Raw genomic sequence first — 18,766 nt, 5'->3', positions numbered from 1 at the left:
AAATGGCAGGTTGTGTAATTATTAGTCCGGTTTGGGACCAATCGCTGCCAATCGCTTTTACTCTCGTGAATTACACCTAATTTAAGCATCTGTTTGACCTTATCACACACTGTATTCTTCATGTTTATATTTTTTACATTACTGTATAGTGCATACATATATATGTGTGAGTGTTTGTCTTTATATATATATATATATATATATATATATAATATATATAATATATATATATATATATATATTCATTTGCAATGCAATTTTCCCAGCATTGTACCAACTTTTTAATGCCCAATTACTACTCCTCCCACCTTCACCAATTTCAATGAAAATATAAATGTGTGGAACCTTTTTGAATGTCCCTTGTATATATATAAATATATATATATATATATATTAAATATATATATATATATTATATATATATATTATATATATATATGCAGTTTGAGCTACTTTTAGTATGAAAATGTTCTATATAAATAAATGTTGTTGTTGCTGTTGTTATACAATGTTTGATGTACAAGTGTTCTTTTAATTGTTGTTTTTGTAAAATGTCAGTCAGTCAACCATTTTGTAACCCATTTAGTCCTGAACAGTGTCACAGGGATCTGCTGGAGCTTATCCCAGCTAGTATAGGGCGCCAGGCACAGATAAACCCTGGTCAGGATGATAGTCCATTGCAGGGCAAACACACATACACACCCCAACTACACACTAGTGCTAATTTAGCATCACTAGTTCACCTAACCTGAATGTCTTTGGACTGTGGGAGGAAACCAGAGCACCCAGAGGACCCTGGTTTCCTTACTGAAAGTCTGCCTATTTTTGTAAAATTTAATTTTTTATTGTAATGTGTTCTTTAGTCGTAGTAAGTTTGGCCGAGGAGAGCAGAGATAAATGATTGGAGGCTGGTTGTGTAATTATGTATTTTTTGTACCATTTTATTCAGATCTCAGTGAAAAAAAAAGTCACGAACAGAAAGGTGCCTTCAGTGTGGTTCTTTTGGTTTTTCCACAATGCAAAGTAGTGGCCGTGTCTCAGACACAGAACAGGCTACACATGTTACAAAAGAGTCATTGATAATTTGAAGATCTACAAAGGATGATTCTTAAAAAAAAATACACTTTTAAGTCTTTATGCTTATGTCCTTTTACTCTTCAGGCCTACACTAATTGGATGCCAGAATTGACTGCTCACCCGCATGTGTTCTCTGAAGCCCAACAACTTGAGAGCCTCTCCCCCTTAGCTATTTCTCCCTTTTTCCTATTCAGTTCACGATTCGCTCCGAGAGAAGGTTTGTGTCACAATGACAGAGTGAGCCGAGGAGGCTCTCAGTCACCCTTTCAAGGCTCATTTTGTCATGTGTCATGTTGACATGATGGAGGAGCAGGTGTCCTTGTTGGGAGGACAACAAAGAAGGTGATTGGCTTAAAAAGTGATAGCATATCCTTTATAGCAAGATTTTAAAAAAATTGAAATTGAGGTGAACTTCAAGAGTGCCTTAACACAATCTATGTGCAAATGCACTGTGTACAAACTGATTCGTTGATTATTTGATTATTTGATTATTTTATGAATTGGTTAGCCTGAACACAGTATACGCAGGCAGTGGGGCGTAGTCAGTTAAGACTTTGGACTTCAAACCCTGATGTTCAAATCCCACTAATAGTATCGTGAGACCGTGAGAAAGTCGTTTTACCTACCTGTGCTCCAAACTAAATGTTGTAGGTCACCTTGGATGAAGGAGTCAGCCAAATGACAAGTAATAATAATAGTTTGCTTGATCAATTAGTTGTTTCATGGATTTTTTTAACTGATTAGTTGACCAACCATTTAATTTACTGATATAAACCCCAATTTAGAGAACATGCTCATCCATTCTCGTACTCAGTGTGCTTTTTATTTCACTTCTTGTGGCAAGGTTATCAACATATTTTCATTCAAGCAATGTGTCGGCCCACCATCTTTCTCAATTCCCACGTCTTTTTTTTTTTTGACTAAGAGTGTTGATGTGAACCATTTAGAAGTGTGACCGCGCACGCAGCTGCTCACCCATTTTTACCTGGAACATTGCCTTTCGATTAAAATTCTAAATAAATTGTGCCTCTTGTGGCTCTGCTCTCAGCTTGGCCTTCCTTGATTCTGAGGAGGAGTGAGCTGCAAACTGCGTGAGCTTTGACTGTGAACAGTTCACATCAAGACTCTGCATTAACCCGTCACATTAAGGCTGTATTCCAACTGGCAGGCAACATCACAAAAACACTTTTCTTACCAAAATCACAGCCAAAAAGAAAATAAATAAAAAAGTAAAAATAGCCAAGGGATAAAAGAATAAATTATTGAACAATTGCATTGATAGAAAATGATGAGCTGGAGTTTACAGCTTTATATTATAAAGGAGGCTCGTGGCAACAACAGTTCACGATATAACTATCAGACATATATATATATATATAGAAAGAGAGAGAGAGAGAAAGAAAGAGAGAAAGAGAGACATATGAAGGTGATGACATGAGAATGTCCAGACTGTCTTTGGATCAAAGTCGGTCAGATGCACAGGAGGCTCCTCACAACACCGAACTCAATTGCATGATCTGAATGTAACTCCCGTAACAGGAGCCCATGCTTGTCCAGCCGACAGTGGGCAGGGCCTGCTTGGCCCAAGCGGCTACTAATCACTCAGGGTGTGCCACTTGGCAATTTGTCTCCTGGGGTGCTCACAGATCTCCCTCCAGTGCTCGCCAATAGTACCCTCTGCGTTCGCGCCCAACCGCAGCCGGCCAATCACTTCATTACGGGACAGCCGGTCAGAATCAAGAAGCAGAAGCTCCACACTGGTGTCCTGCAGCCCACCCTCAGCAGGCACGTCAAAGACGAAGAGCTCATTGAAAACGGGATTTGGCGAGCATTTCTTCACGTGGGTTTTCTTCTTGCACACCCGTTTCTGCCCCTGATAGAGGTTCACTTTCACATAGGGATCTGGAAAGAACAGAAGAGGAAGAATAAGACATTGTGCTACACTCGGGAGCAGGCCATTCAACTAGTTTTGATTGGTGCTTATTATGAACTGCATTATATACAAGAAATACTGACTGAATTTCCTTCTGTTCTGCTAATGTTTTTCAGGATTATTCTTTGATTAGAGCATCACATGGAGCTGTGTGATGAAAACGTCAAGATTTTTGAAGAGATTCAATGAGATGGGTTCAAGTAAGGCCTGTTGGTTTACTTTGTTTCAGAAAAAAAACTGCAGTCTCATGAACTCCCCAATGTTGCTCAAGAGTATTTTTGCACATTGGGTCTCATTGATGTGTAAAAATATACGTAACATCTCTGGGTTTCTGTTGTCAGGTTGAATAATGGCAAGTCTTTAAGTCTACATCAACTGTGTTTTCATTTAAAAAGCTACTTTTAAACAGCAATAATCTCAATCCACACTAGTGTTTTCACATCGCTTATGAAAGCATCGCCACTCACATCATAATGATCAAAAACACATATGATGTAGATGTTTGCCTACACTGGGCATGCACACATTGCACACATCTCTATGCTACCACCCAGTTCAGTCCAACCTGGGGCCGTATACCTGAATGTGATTTTAGCTGGTGACGTCGCTGCACTATCTGTGCTTTCCATCAAATTGTGAAGGCCAAGGGACATGCACACATTTGTTACAGTACAGAAGGCTTGGCTCATATTTATTTCATGTTAATTTATTCTTTTTGTTGCTATTTAAATATAATTTTCACAGTCTTATAAATTATGGTTTTATTTAGTTAGTATTGTGTTGCTTATTAATTATTCTACCTATGCCTTAGCTTTCTTTGTTATTTTAAGCTGCCCCGTCTCCTGCATGTAGAGCTCCTGTATGTAGGCATGGCCATCTAATAATGCAGCTAGGGGCTCAGACCCACCCTGTAGATCTCACTTCAGCTTTTGACATTGTTTATTGGTGATTTCCGTGGTCCACTTGTGATTCTTGTTCAGATTTATTAGCTTCAACCCCTGCTTCGTTTTAAGATATTGTGTTCTGTCTTTGTTTGCTTCAGGTTTTCCTTTTAGGCAAAACTTATTTGTGCCTTATTTTTTTCTGCATTGCTTTTTTGTGCCACTTTTTAAATTCCATACAATAAATGTTTTTTTTTCCAGTTTTTCCCACTCTTAATTTTTTTTATTGCAGCTTATTGTAACATTTCTTGAACTGTAAAAGCCTTGGCCCAGTTTTTGGGCCTATGCCACCCTGAAAGCCTGCTTTTTCCAGTTTGGGGATAGACAACCTTTGGGTGAGGCCCTTTCAAGTGGACTCTCTCCCCAAATTAGAGCTGACTTGGCCTTTTATGGGGCTTTTTGAGGCCTGTTACTGCTTTTGGTTTTTCTTTGTGGCACTTAGGAGAGCAACACCAGAGGCTACAATAGAGTACATAAGAGCTCCCCCTGGTGAGCAGGTTGGGATCTGCCAACTATGCGGCTTTTTGATTTCTTGCATCAGGCAATAATGAATCTTTATTTGTCTTTTATCACTAATGGATTGAAATACAATATATTTTTTCTCCAAGTTAATTTAATGCATTTTCTTGTTTCCTGTGGTGGGCTGGCGCCCTGCCCGGGGTTTGTTTCCTGCCTTGCGCCCTGTGTTGGCTGGGATTGGGTCCAGCAGACCTCTGTGACCCTGTGGTTAGGATATAGCAGGTTGGATAATGGATGGGTGGATGGATATTCTTGTTTCTTTTTATTTTTACTTTCTCATGGAGGTTTTGCAGTAGGTGGTATTAATTCTTTTAGTTTGTTGGTATGATGTAAATTTGAAGTAGTTCACATTTTTTTGCATTTTGATGTTCTGTCATTTTGTCTCCTAATGGGTGCTGATATTTTTGGTGAATGCTTTCCTGATGACAACGAGAAGTCAGGGCACATGAAATCACTATCACAATAATATAAAAATGAAAGTTATGCACTTTCTGCTTGTCCAAGATTCTGGATACAAACAAGTTTTGTGATAACACTTAGCATGCAAGAAGAGAAACTCTTGTATGTCTCCTCATTTTTGTTCTTCAGTTTTCATATTGTGATATAAGTTTGGTATATTAAGAACCTCTCTAGAATGAATAACTTTGATTCTGTCTCGTCCATCTCGTCATCCAGCCTTACCATTTTCCCCACTTGCTGTCCAAATGACCCAAAACTACATCAAGCAGGTTTATGAGAGTTACATGGTTGTTTATTGCCCTTGTTCACTCAAAATCCATCCATCCATCCATTATCCAACCCGCTATATCCTAACTACAGGGTCATGGGGGTCTGCTGGAGCCAATCCCACCCAACACAGGACGCAAGGCAGGAACAAATCTCAGGCAGGGTGCCAGCCCACCGCAGGTTCACTCAAAAGCACTGAACATATTTGTAGAATCCACGTAGTCTGACTGTCATGGCTTAAACAAGGCTCTAACCCAACTTTAGTTTTGTTTATATATATATATATATATATATATATATATATATATATATTATATATATTATATTTTTTTTATTTTTTATTTTTTTTATTGAACATACTTTTGTTTTGTATCTTTTTGTATTACATAATTAGTATTGTCTTATTGATTAATAACTAGCCTTCCCCAGTGGCTCCACCCGCGTAGTAGTGAAACAGGACAAACTTTAAAAATCAATAAACAATCAGGTATCACTAGCTAAACGGAGGAAGGGTACACTCCAAAACGCAGAGGTAGGCCGACTCCCTACTCCTGATGTCATGCTTCCCCCTCCCCTCGTCCTGCAGCCTCTGTCTCGGATTAGCGCAAATATATATATGAGAGAATTCGTAAAATCAACTGGAATGTTCAAGCAAATTATAGAAAAAACCTGATCTAAATCCATTAAGTAGTTCTCTCATTTGCTAGCTAAGCAGAGGTAAGGTGCGCTCCGAGGCTGGCACATGAGTGAGGAGGGCCCTAACCATACCCCCCCCCCCCCCCTCCCCCCCCCCCCCCCCCCCCCCCCCCCCCACCTTGGCCCGCTGCGTCTCTCTTGGATTCAAGCAAATAAATCGGTATCGCAAGTGAACTATGATTCTTAGCATGATGAGAGAGGTTGCAAAATCAACCAGAATGTTCAAGCAAATTATATCCATTAAGTAGTCCTCTCGTGAAAAGCGGACAGACATACAGACAGACAGACATTGGATTTTATATAGAGAGAGATATGTATTATTTTATTAGGTTAGATAAACTTTATATTGATTGTGCTAATATTTTTCCATGTCCTTTATAGAATGAGCCTAAAGGGGGACTGCCTTGAGTCTCTATAAAGGTCCGAGAAGCTGCAGCCCAAAATGGAGACATTAGCTACTGCTTGTATGATTTGGTTTTCATTTCCAGATTCCCTTTATGTTTTCAAACTTTGAAAGTTCTTATTTTGATTATTCTGTTTTTTGTAACGCTCCATTCTTATTATTGGTTATGCTTTTTTGATTTTTATTTGGACTAGCTTACATTTCAAAGCGTCATTTTTCATTTATTTTTTTAATTCTTTTTAAATGTCACGACTGTTACAGGGATCTGTACCTTTGGGCCAGGGTTTTTCACAGTTCTCCTCTTTCTTTTTGAGTTTTAGAGGGTTTTGCCCTATTTGTGGATGTGGATCACAAGCCTTTTTCTTCAATTTCAGGGCCTGGCTTACTCTTATTTTTCAAGCCAATCTGTACTATAGGCCTGATTTTGAGTTTGAGACCTGCTTCTTGTATTTTTGTGAGCCCTGCATCACAAAACTGACCAAGTTAATTCACAAAAGCACAAAACTGAATGAGTTTTGATGAACTATTTATACGAATAAACGAGGAAGTGCCTACTATAAGCTTATTGCCCAGCAAGTTTTAAAATATCATGTTTGAAATAAAATGCTAACAGTGTGGTTTTTAATTTTACCTGCCAACCTATCTGAAGCAACTCTGCAGACATGTCATCCACCCGGTGGCCTACCTGACAATCCCAATGACTCCGTTTTGGGCAGATGACGAGCCTTCAGCACGACCACTGTCAGTGTACTGGTGGTGGACTGGTAGCAGAGGGACACCAGCAGCTCTCCGCGGCCCGTTGACTTCTGAAAGGCAAAGAACAACACGAGAACTGAGTGGATGGCTTCACAAGGGGGCAGCTGGCCTCTGATGGCTTTTTCTAGAGTGCTACGCAGTTGAATATTCTCAAGGACATACTTGCGGTTTTCAAAATGTCACTTTTGGCAAACACACAAAAAAGATTTTATTCCAATCAGGATTTTGTTTTATCGTCTAAATAATTGATCAAGGAGCAAGGAAGTGTTTTTATCCTTCCAACCATCTCTCACTGTGTGCCTTATATGTCCTCCTTAAATTTTCCTCAATGTCCCCATCTCTCTCGATAAATGCTTTTTATTCCCACCTCCTACTCCTGTGAATGCCTTACACTTGTAACTTTAATTTTCTTTTCTAATAGACAACTGACGCAGAGAGAAAGACATGAACAACCAACAGGATAATATGCTAAGAAGATAAACCAAACAAGAAGACAAAATGATTAAATGCATTTGAGAGACATTTTAATCAAGTTTTTCAAAATGCTACTCTTCTTCTGTTAACTGTTTTCATTAGTGATCACTATAATGGAGTATACAGTACATTGTAAGGGGGTGCAAGGTGGGCAAGAAGCAGCTAGGATTGCAGAAGTAGAAAGGACCCCTCCAGAAGCACCTAGTGGCACAGGACCAGGTGGGACCAGTGGCACTGGGTCTACCAGGGCACCTTAAGGATGGTCTCCTCCAATATGGTGGCACCACTACCTAGGGATGAGAACTTAAGTCTGCTCTCCACCTATGGTGGCAACCTCTTACTAGCCAATGTCCCCCTAACAATAATGACAGACTTGTAGGGTCATCGTTGTCGTGTGTCCAGATTACAGTGAAATTCTTACTTGCAAGTGCTAAACAACATGAAATACATCACTGATTAGGGTCCGTCACTGTCTTTCTTAGCTGAAAGATCACAAAACAGATGGACACATTAGCCTTAGCAGTAGTGTTAATTGAGATGTGGCAGGACCTGCAAATTAAGCAAAACGTTGCAAACTTTGGACGCTGAGGAGCTGAATTAACTTTTTAGTTGGATACCATTGCCACACAGCCTTTATGAGTCCAGAACTTGAGTTCAGTTACCATCTGCGTTCCAGAGTTGCCACGTTATCATTCTATCCAAATGGGTTTTCTTTTGCTACCCCATATGCTCAAACTGGAAATATTAGGAAAATAAGGTGGCCACCATTGGAGAGCGTGGTCTGCGGCTGACGAGCAGCCGACTGAGGGCTAAACAGATGATTTGGTGATCGAGAAGTGGTTGACCCCATAAACTGAGTGAGTTATGGTACCTAAGTATGATGGGCCAGTTATTCTGGGGTCGGCACTTTGTTGAAGATGGATTGATTAATGTAGCTCATTGAAAATCTGCTGGTTTTATTGAACACGATATAAAGGTTCTTGGAAAATTAAAATAGTTTGGATCAATGAGTGAAATACTGTGGCTCATTAATGGACTTTGTCATTAAAAATTATGGATGGGAAGCCTCCACGTGACTATTTCGTAGTGGCCCTCCATTAAATGATGTGTTTAACAACAATTTATACAAAAACATACTGCCCATTCCTTAATTAATAATGTCCCTTTTCATAGTGAACACTATCCCAGTGCACAGCATACAATAATCATTTCCATACTTGACTGATGTGTTAAGAAGGGAGGAGTGATGGGAAGTCAGCAGCCATCTTTGTAGTTTCATTCTGTAGCCTCACGTTAGAGAATGTGCAGTGCTGGCACCCTCTCTTAGATTTAGTGTGCTGTTTACTTTTGTGACAGGATTATCAACACGTTTGCATTTGAGAAATGCATCAAAGTCTTCAGCTCCTTCATTTCTCAACTTACTCTCTGGTGGCCATTGACAGGTTGATAAGGTTGACAACATTTGCACTGATTAAGTTACCATTCCTTTTAGGTTGCTTTGAAAAGTTGAATATAAAATAGAGGTGGACTGATTGATCTGAGACACTGATGTGAGTGAAGTGTGTACCTGATAACTCTGGTAAGTTCTTTATGGAGTCGCTCATGGATAATAGGTGCAATGAAACATAAAACCAGAATGTGCCACTTCATCTGGCTCTATCTGATTGAGTTCATTGTCACTATCAGCTTGCCATGTACACTAGAGAAGCAGCAATGTGTAGATTTATATGAAAGGCACTGGTGTTGTCTGTGATGGCTACCCATGACTCTACATTCTGACATGCCACCCACTGTCACTGATCCCTACATCACTCTGCAAGGCTAACTTTTCTAAAAGAAATAGGTGACTTAGTCATTGTTTTATTTAGCTTTATGCTTAGTTATAGCTACGCCATCACACGAACATGGCTCGACAAAAAAGCAGGGCCAATCGAACCCTATCAACTCTGCATATGTCTCGAACCTGAATCAGGATTTTCAGTAAAGCGTTTACAGAATTCTGTTTGCTATGGAGAAGTTAATTAGTAGATGTTACATCAGTTCATATTTGGGATATTGTCTTACAATGATGAAGAGGATGCTGAAGTCACTTCATCAGTTAGCCACAATATTTAGCTTAATCTGTTCTGTATGTCCTTGGGGTAATAGGTTAGTGGAAATGTTAAGGATAGAATTAAATGAAAATGTGAAAATTCAAATTAAAAAAATGCTAATAAGAACAAACAGGAAAATGAGTGGGTTTAACAACAAATAACCACAAATACAAAAGTATTTATGGGAAAGCAAAAATGTCCCTTTTTAAACACACTGCCTGTAAAGCTTTAAGTAGCATCACCGGATTTACACCTGTTTTATACCACAATTATTTAAACATGCATTTACTTAAAGGCCAAGGCTGTTAGGCCAGGCTTAGGCACCTGCAACCTGAGATTCAGATTGTATGTACAGAAGCAATATATATATATATATATATATATTATATATATATATATATATATATATATATATATGTGTGTATATACTAGGGGGCTTCGCTCCCTGCTCGCTTCAATCGTCAACCTCCCGGCCTGCGCTACGCTCCAGCCACTTTATGTCTCTGCCGCTCATGTTTGTGGATTTCACTTTCATCAAACAACAAATCTTTAAATTCCTGCAGATACGCCTCTTCATTAGGAAGAAACACTACTTTTCCCTGAACAGAATTTAGGCAATCTACAAGTCTCCGGCTTAAAGTTTAAATCTGAACAATATATTCAATCTCTTTTCGCTGTTCCGTTATTTCACCAAGTAATAATTTCCATCTGCGGTGGGTTGGCACCCTGCCCAGGATTGTTTCCTGCCTTTTGCCCTGTGTTGGCTGGGATTAGCTCCAGCAGACCCCCATGACCCTGTGTTCGGATTCAGCGGGTTAGAAAATGGATGAATGGATGGATAATTTCCATTTGTTTGCGCTAATGTTTTCATTATCTGTAACCTGCTCTGCATGTGTATTGTGCCAACGTTTTGAATTCTTTACGACATTCTACAGTGTCATCTATTCTTTGTCTTTTATTTACGGCCACAGGCGTGGTTAAATCTCTTGGTACAAAGTCTCGTCTCGCAGGACATGAAAGTAACTCGCTGAAAAAGTCACGTCTCGTCCCAGCAGTAAACCAGCCGCCATGGCACAACATCTGGGGCTTCGCATCAAGTGCTGACTTCCGAGGTTCAATCCCCTAAGAGGATGAAAAAGAGTGTACACCTGACAAGCCCCAATAAGAATGAAACATGTGTCATGAACTCTTTGTATTATTTGACAGGTACTGTAAAAAATGTCTATGATCTGCTTCTCGCAACTGAGAGGACGTGGTGGATGTCTGCCAGCTGGTCGACCACCCAAACATCAGATAGTGATCAGACCTATGCATATATTTATATATTAATTTTACTGACGTGCCTGCCTCTTTTGTCTATCAGTGGCTAAGTGAGTTTCTCTCCTCGGAGGTTTCGTTTTGCCGATGAGCTCACCTCACTTGTGTATTAGCGGTGAAGAGAGTTTCTCTTTTCTCGGTGGTTTCACTTTGGTGACAGAGTCGTGTTCTTTCACCTTAATGCTGTAGCCTCGTACTTCCGGACTGGAGAGACACACACACTTCCATGCATAATTATATGTATATATATGTATCATCAGGGACCTTTCGTTGACAGCTAACACTATAGCACAGCTGGAGAAGGCATAGCTAAGGCTGTTTTTCTTGTTGAAGAAGTTGGCCTCCACTGCAGCACTGAGAGTACTTTAGCCTGTTTATTGTATCTGTGTGAGGTATTACAGTTGATCGGAAAGCTCTACAGCGGGTTGTGTCAAGAGCGCAGAGGATTATCGGGATACACCTTCCACCCCTGGAGGACATCTATAGCACATGCTGTGTAAGGAAAGCCACCAGCACCTGCATGGATTCCAGTCAGGCCTGCCACAGTCTATTTGAACTTCTCCCATTTGGCAAAAACTTCAGAGCCTTTCCTGCAAGGACCTCGAGGCTCAGAAAGAGTTTCATCCCAAGAGCTATAAACGAACTCAAAAAGTTCATCAAGTGGTACCGCTGGAGCATGTTGCACTATATGTATATGTACATTATATCTACATTTTTCTATTGTATATTTGTATTGTTTAATTGTGTCTATGTTTTGGATCCAGATCCAGGATGTCCACTGTTGAGAGCTTCCTCCTTCTCCTCTAATGGTTGAACCAGATATCTAATCTGAAATTACTGAGACACACTCATGCATGGCACTTCTTCTGAACACTTTTAGTTGTTGTGTGAAAGAATAAGGACCCTTGCGCACTATTCCTGGCTTGGCACCACCAGCTGTCACTACCTGAACTCATCTTGGTGAGGCAGGTTGAAGAAGAAAAGCCGTAGTTGCTACATACATCAATGGGTTTGTCATTTCAGTCACCTACAGTGCATTTCTATGTACCACTCGCTGTAGCTCTTCAGCTGCCACCTTTTTGAGCAATGTGCCCTTGTGGAGCTTGTATTTTAGCCACTAGTCAAGTCACAGCTAACCGTAGCCACCACTGGAAGAATACAGTAAAGGCGCTTGAGCAAAGGCCTCATTGTGACAGCGTCCACTCCTGAAAATGTTAGATAAATACAGAAGTAAGACGTATTGTGCAAAGTAAAAGACATAAAGATTGAAACCTGCTGGGCCCTGCATTTGCCTAATTTTCTATTTCTATGCAAATTACTGATTGATTGCATGACTTTGAAGGAAATTATTTATGCCATTGAGAATCCTGATTCTTCTGTACATTTGTTGGCTATAGTTGATGGTTTTGTAGCTAAGGAATCCATTTCAGACCAGTTTAATTCTTAATGCATTATCCATCCATCCATCCATTATCCAACCCGCTATATCCTAACTACAGAGTCACGGGGGTCTGCTGGAGCCAATCCCAGCCAACACAGGGCGCAAGGCAGAAAACAAACCCCGGGCAGGGCGCCAGCTCACCGCTTAATGTATTATCATGGTGCTTATTGCGATTTATTTATTGATTCCAATGTAAATATTGTGAATTACTGTCTTTAAGTCTTTTCTAAATCATATCAGCACAGTGCGTATTGTGCCCAGACCTCTATAAAATAAAGATTAACTGATCGTAAACCAAAATAGCTCAACCATAAAGTAGATAATGGATCTCAACTCATCTCAGAGATGCAGCCTATATAACAATGAATGATTGACCGATTGATTGATTAGTGGGTTTATTGATTATTTTTAACCCATTTGAGCAAAACACTTTTGCTTATCATGATATTCATTACGAGTGTTTCACTGCAAAAGACAGATTGACTTGTCCATCGATTGATAAATGATGAAATGATATTTCCACTGCTACTATTCTCAACTGTACATGTTTTCGCCATGACATCTCTGTAAAATATTTAATGCTTGACGGACTGAAATTTTCAAAGCGCCAATGAAAATCTGACTGTGACTCTGATGTCCTTTTGAGCCGTTCAATTCCTTTTCATACCACGATCCATCGGCCAACAGACTTACCTTAGCACTGCGCTTAATGATCTCTTTGTTCATCACAATGGCGCCTTTAGAGAGGTCCACTCCGGCTAAGTGAACGAGGACCTCACCGATGACATCGTCTCGCGAAAACCTGTCGAAACTCAGGATCATGAAGTGCAGTCCCAGGTCTTGCACTTGGCTGTAAGGGATTCCATAAAAGCTGAATGTCTCGTCAAAACAAGGGTCCAAAGTCTTGCGCAGCACCCGTGTTTTCACCCTGTGCTTCTTGTCTGGCAGGATTGTCATTTTCACATAGGGGTCTGAAGTCATGGACTGCTCGTCCATTGCCGACAGTCCGTGAGCTTCTTTGATGTTCACAATGAACGCCTTTTTCTCAAAGTTGTACTCGATGGAAAAGACCAGCATTCCAAGTTTGTTTTCCTGGTTTGCTTTCTCGAGGGGTGAAGTATCTGTGTTGGCCATTAGCCCCTCGGGAGTAACCAGCTCCTTCCCCACCTCGGAAAAGCCTTTATGGGACAGGGGGATGTCCAGGTCGGGAGAGCTGCGCACTTTGGGATGGGATTTGGTGATGTTGCCGTTCAGGTCTCGCTTTTCCAGGTCTAAGTGAAGGGTGGGCTTACCGCTGGCAGGAGAAGGAATTTTGGAGTTCAGTTCTTGCTTCTCCTCGGCTCCGAATTTCTTCTTGTTGTTTAGGCTCTCAGGGTAAATGTCTACACCCTTCAGCATGTGGACAAACTTATAGGGCGGTGTTTTGTTTGATTTGGTAGATTTACGCTGACAGCAAATCCAGGCAAAGATAGACACTGTGAAAACCAGACCGAAGACGCTGACGAGCCCCACGGCTGCTGGCACCTCGGCTGAAACGAGAAAGAGAAACGCAGATGGTAAAGGAGATGTTCGGAAAAGAGCACACGATTAATAATTATAAAACTGAAACAATCGTGTCTGGTGAGAAGAGGAGAAAAATGAATTAAAATAAATGGCAAATGTAAACCGCAGGCTAATAGATGCATTTTTAATATAATGTGTTATACCAAACACTATCCCATATTGTTTATCACAAAAGCTGATTTGTTTTTTCTTGCATAGCTCACATACAACACATCTGGGTTACATTTACTAAAACAGATGAAGCGACTGGTTAAACAATAACTTTAGCATCTTTATTAGACATCCATCCATTTTCCAACCCGTTGAATCCGAACACAGGGTCACGGTGGTCTGCTGGAGCCAATCCCAGCCAACACAGGGCACAAGGCAGGAACCAATCCTGGGCAGGGTGCCAACCCACCGCAGGACACACACAAACACACCCAGCACACACTAGGGCCAATTTAGAATCGCCAATCCACCTAACCAGCATGTCTTTGGACTGTGGGAGGAAACCCACGCAGACATGGGAAGAACATGCAAACTCCACGCAGGGAGGACCCGGGAAGCGAACCCAGGTCCCCAGGTCTCCCAACTGCGAGGCAGCAGCGCTACCCACTGCGCCACCATGCCGCCCTCTTTATTAGACAGCTTTGGCAAAATGTTTAACTTTTAACAGCAGTACTATATATGTAACCATTCATTCATGAAGTTTATTTCTGTCCTTCATGCAAAGCAATGCAAAGAGTGAAAAGTGCTTCCATATGGATAGGGTCTGTATTTAAAACTTGACACAATGGCTTTCTCTGGGAAAATAATCGCTATCAAACAAACCCCGTAAATGAAACTTTAAGGCTAATTTATCGCTTATGTTATGGTGGCACAGTGACTAATGCTGCTGCTCTGTGGTTTTCCGTGACACGGAGTTTAAATCCTCCTTCAGCCCCTGGCTATATGGAGTTTTCACATTCTCCACATGTCTGTGTAATCCATCCATCCATTTTCCAACACAGGGTCACGGGGGTCTGCTGGAGCCAATCCCAGCCAACACAGGGCACAAGGCAGGAACCAATCCCGGGCAGGGTGCCAACCCACCGCAGGACACACCCACACACCAAGCACACACATTAGGGCCAATTTAGAATTACCAATCCACCTAACCTGAATGTCTTTGGACTGTGGGAGGAAACCGGAGCACCAGGAGGAAACCCACGCAGACACGGGGAGAACATGCAAACTTCACCCGGGAAGCGAACCCAGGTCTCCTGACGGCGAGGCAGCAGCGCTACCACTGTGCCACCGTGCCACCCTGTGTAATCCAAATCCAAAAATTGTGTGTTTGGCTGATTGGTGGCTCTCATTTGGCCCGGTGTTGGCATGTATATGACTGTGCCCACTGATGGACTGGCACCAGTCCTGAGCTCTATCACTGTCCTGGGTGGGCTCCAGCCCCTTAGTGACCTTTCATGTGCATGTCAGTCAGTTTGCCTACAAGCAGATAAATGATAGTCCTCTTAGAAAACACTTTAGCAGGCTACCACCATTAAAGCCTGACTGACTGATTAGTTTAGGCAGAAATCAGAACGTGGGTCATTTTCGTTGTGTTTCCCTTAATGCAAAAGCTTCACTCTTAGAGAAAGAAAATAAATAATACTGACTAGCAGAAACAAGGTGACCTAGCGGTTTAGTGGTGAGTGCTGCTGCCTCCCCAGACTCAGCGTCCTAGCTGAGAATCTTCAAGTTCAGCCATTGTCTACAAGGAGGTTACGCCCTTCTTTCCATGTCTGCAGGCATTTTTGTCATTTTCTTCCCACATCTACAAATGCATGTACAGTATTTTAAATCAAATGGCAACTATAGGTGACCCATATGTGGGTGCATTCAAAAGTGGACCCCTACAACAGGCTGGTACCCCCCAAGGTTGCTCTCTGATGGGACAGGCTCTAAATTGAATAAATCATGTCTGAGAATGTTAAGCTTTAGAACTGAGTAAATATCAATCTGTTCCCTGTTGCCATCCCCTTTTATGTTTGTGTAATGTGTTAAGATCCTGTGCTGTTTGAGACACTTACTAAGACATGAATGTCTAACTAGAAACGGGTGTGTCTTTCAGGATAGCTGATAGCAGATATGACGTCCACGTTCACGTTTTAGAACTCCCACTCTCTGGGCTGCAGCCCCCGGTATTTGGCAGCACCAGCCACCTTCGGTCATAAACAATAACAAAGAAACAAGAGCCCCACCTTGAGTCTCATTGTCTGCTTTCTAGAAAAACAAAGAATGAAGACAGAGCCACCGGGAAGCCATGTAAACACTACATGCACATGCATTTATGCCTCTGGATGCCTTAAGCCAAGGGTTGGCCTTTCTTCCTGCCTTCCAAAACACCCTCAATGAGTGGGCCACTCACCTTCTCAGCCCCTAATTTTCACATTCCTCCATATGCATCAGAAAAAGAAAAACACACACCCCGGAGAAGGCGATGGAATGACAAAAATGATTTTATACGCCCATTTCACAAGGAATATCTATGTGAAGAGCATATTCTATCATGGTTGAAATTTCTCCAAGGAGTCAAGCAGCTTAAGGTGGTTGCTGGGAGTTTAAAATGTAGAAAAGAGGCAGGCAGAGAAATACTGTGACAGCTGCTGGCTCTCCGGAGTGTAGGAGTGAAAGAGGACAGAGCTCTCAAGGCAAAACAAAAAAATAAATAAATAAATAAAAACAGGAATTCAACGATGCGTGTGAAGGTACACCGAACTAAAACAGTTATATACCTTTCCACCTCAGTAAATATTTCCTCCCACTCCACCCCCTCCTCGCCCATAACAGTCCTTCTGGAAGGCACAGGCACACACATACTGTACTCCATTTTCTCTTCCTCTGACTCTCACACACAGGGGTATTTTTAAAACTTTTTTCTCAAACACATACACACAATGACTGGAAAGTGCTCATTCAGTGGCCCCCGGTCAAGCAGATAGATTCACTCCATCTTGTACAAACAGACAAAGACACCTGCTTCTTCACACTCACATGTGCACATGTAACACACAAGGAAGACCCATTCTTTAAATATAGGCACGCACTGCTAATTTCTGTTTTGCTATACGCCGTTTCAAACATTCTGTCATTAAACAATCAGCCGTGAATCGGATATGGCGAGCTGTAATGCTCCTCAAGTGCACACATTGAACACCCACCCATCCACACACACACACACACACATTAACTCTTTCCTTATAGCATCCACTGATACACTACGACTCTCTCTCTCCCACACACAAACTGATGTGCAAAGGTTCAGCCGTCGCTCCCACACAGCAGTCCCCCACACTCCTCACCGAGCTGCGCCTCGTCCCCAGTTGCCGGCGCCATAATCGCGGATCTCTGTCCAAGGTGCTGAAATCGCACGCCGCTGACCACGTTGCCTCGTCTCTGCTGCTTAGGGCGCTGTCTCGTTGTGCCGCTCGCTCGCTGGCGCTGCCTTGGCTGTTGCTGACCGACTCGCAGGACGCAGCGTGACTCAGTAATTACGTCACCGGAGCTCCGGTCACCGCCTTTCCTCGGAGGAACTTCTCGATTGGCTCGGCTGGACTGTTCGCACTCAGCCAGTCTGGGGCCGACTCAGTCTAGGCAAGAAACCTGATCTGGAAAATTACTGAGTCCCTTTTTTGCAGAGTGTGTGTACGTGTACGTTTTGTTTTAAAATTTCTTGTTGCGTTAAATTAAACCCAAGCGATAGGTGTTGCACTGACGGCGTTGACAAGAATATACATAATGACAAAACTAGGACAGAAATCGCAGCCGTAAAATAAATGTAGTTATGAGCACAAAGGGCTCCGCCCTAGTTGGTGACGCAAATCTCTGCAAATTCACTCAAAAGAGCATTGAGATTCGATAGTCTGCCAAACGATCGTATCATCCGCAGGAGCTTGTTCACCGGGAGAGTAGTTTAAGCCTCTCTGGGCGGCGCTTCTTCTCGGTGACCGATTATACCGCGGGAGACACCAGGACGTACCGTGAAGGGTGGCGACTAAGATCTTCTAAATGGCTTAAGGACGTCGAGGGCACCTGGCAGTACTCCATTAACAGATACAGTACTTATTCGGCTAATGCCTTTATCCAAATCAACTTACATTTGACATACAATTCGTAAAAAAAAAATTTGCTTTTCCAGTTGGTGCACAGGCAGGTAAAGTGACTTACTCCTGGTTACACAGTAGTTGGATTTGAACCCACAACTTCCAAGTGTGAAGTCCAAAGCCTTATCCAGAACACCACACTGCTTTTAGCACGCATTTTACTTTACCATTGCCAGTTTTCTGACTTAAGGTTTGCTTAAATCAAATTAGATATACTTTATTATTCCTGAATCATGATACACAGATACCGACACAAAGTACAATATAAGACAATGGAGTAAAAACATAATACAATAAATATTATCCTAATAAACAAAAGGAGTAAATTGAAGTTTAAACCATTTCCAATTGCTTTTGTCTGGAATAAAGTTTGGGATGTCAAGAGGAAGCACTGAAGTGCCTGATGGGAGCAGCCCTATAAGATTCCCAGAGACATTTCTTATTACACCACAACGGTATGAGCCTGTGGCTGAAAGTAATCAAGAAAGCGCCACCTGGTGGGGATGAGCCGAATTGTTCATGATGGCATCCAGTTTTTCCACCATAACTCTTTTCTACATCAGCCTCCACAGCCAGTCTTGTTGTGGAGCAGGCATTTCTGAAAAGTTTGTTTCTTTGTTTTGCATCATTCCCCAGGATAGAACAATACACGGGATACAATGGACTGGTTAAACATCTTCAGCAGCTTGCTGCACACATCGAA

At 41.8% G+C, this 18,766-nt stretch overlaps 1 protein-coding gene across 1 annotated transcript; it reads right to left on the bottom strand.

Moving 5' to 3' along the window:
- Nucleotides 1–1,878: 1,878 nt before the first annotated feature.
- Nucleotides 1,879–17,854, bottom strand: syt4 (synaptotagmin IV). Its single transcript, XM_028801431.2, has 4 exons — nucleotides 17,263–17,854; nucleotides 13,070–13,905; nucleotides 6,981–7,101; nucleotides 1,879–2,979 (listed from the first exon to the last, which is right to left on the bottom strand). The coding sequence occupies exons 1-4, from the start codon at nucleotides 17,294–17,296 to the stop codon at nucleotides 2,672–2,674; spliced, it is 1,299 nt and encodes a 432-aa protein (XP_028657264.1). The 5' UTR covers nucleotides 17,297–17,854; the 3' UTR covers nucleotides 1,879–2,671.
- Between the last annotated feature and the right edge of the window lie 912 nt (nucleotides 17,855–18,766).

Source organism: Erpetoichthys calabaricus, chromosome 5, assembly GCF_900747795.2.
Source record: "Erpetoichthys calabaricus chromosome 5, fErpCal1.3, whole genome shotgun sequence".
NCBI classification, from domain to species: Eukaryota; Metazoa; Chordata; class Cladistia; order Polypteriformes; family Polypteridae; genus Erpetoichthys; species Erpetoichthys calabaricus.
Note: the sequence above shows the minus strand (reverse complement) of the source record. Positions and strands in the feature narration are given on the sequence as shown.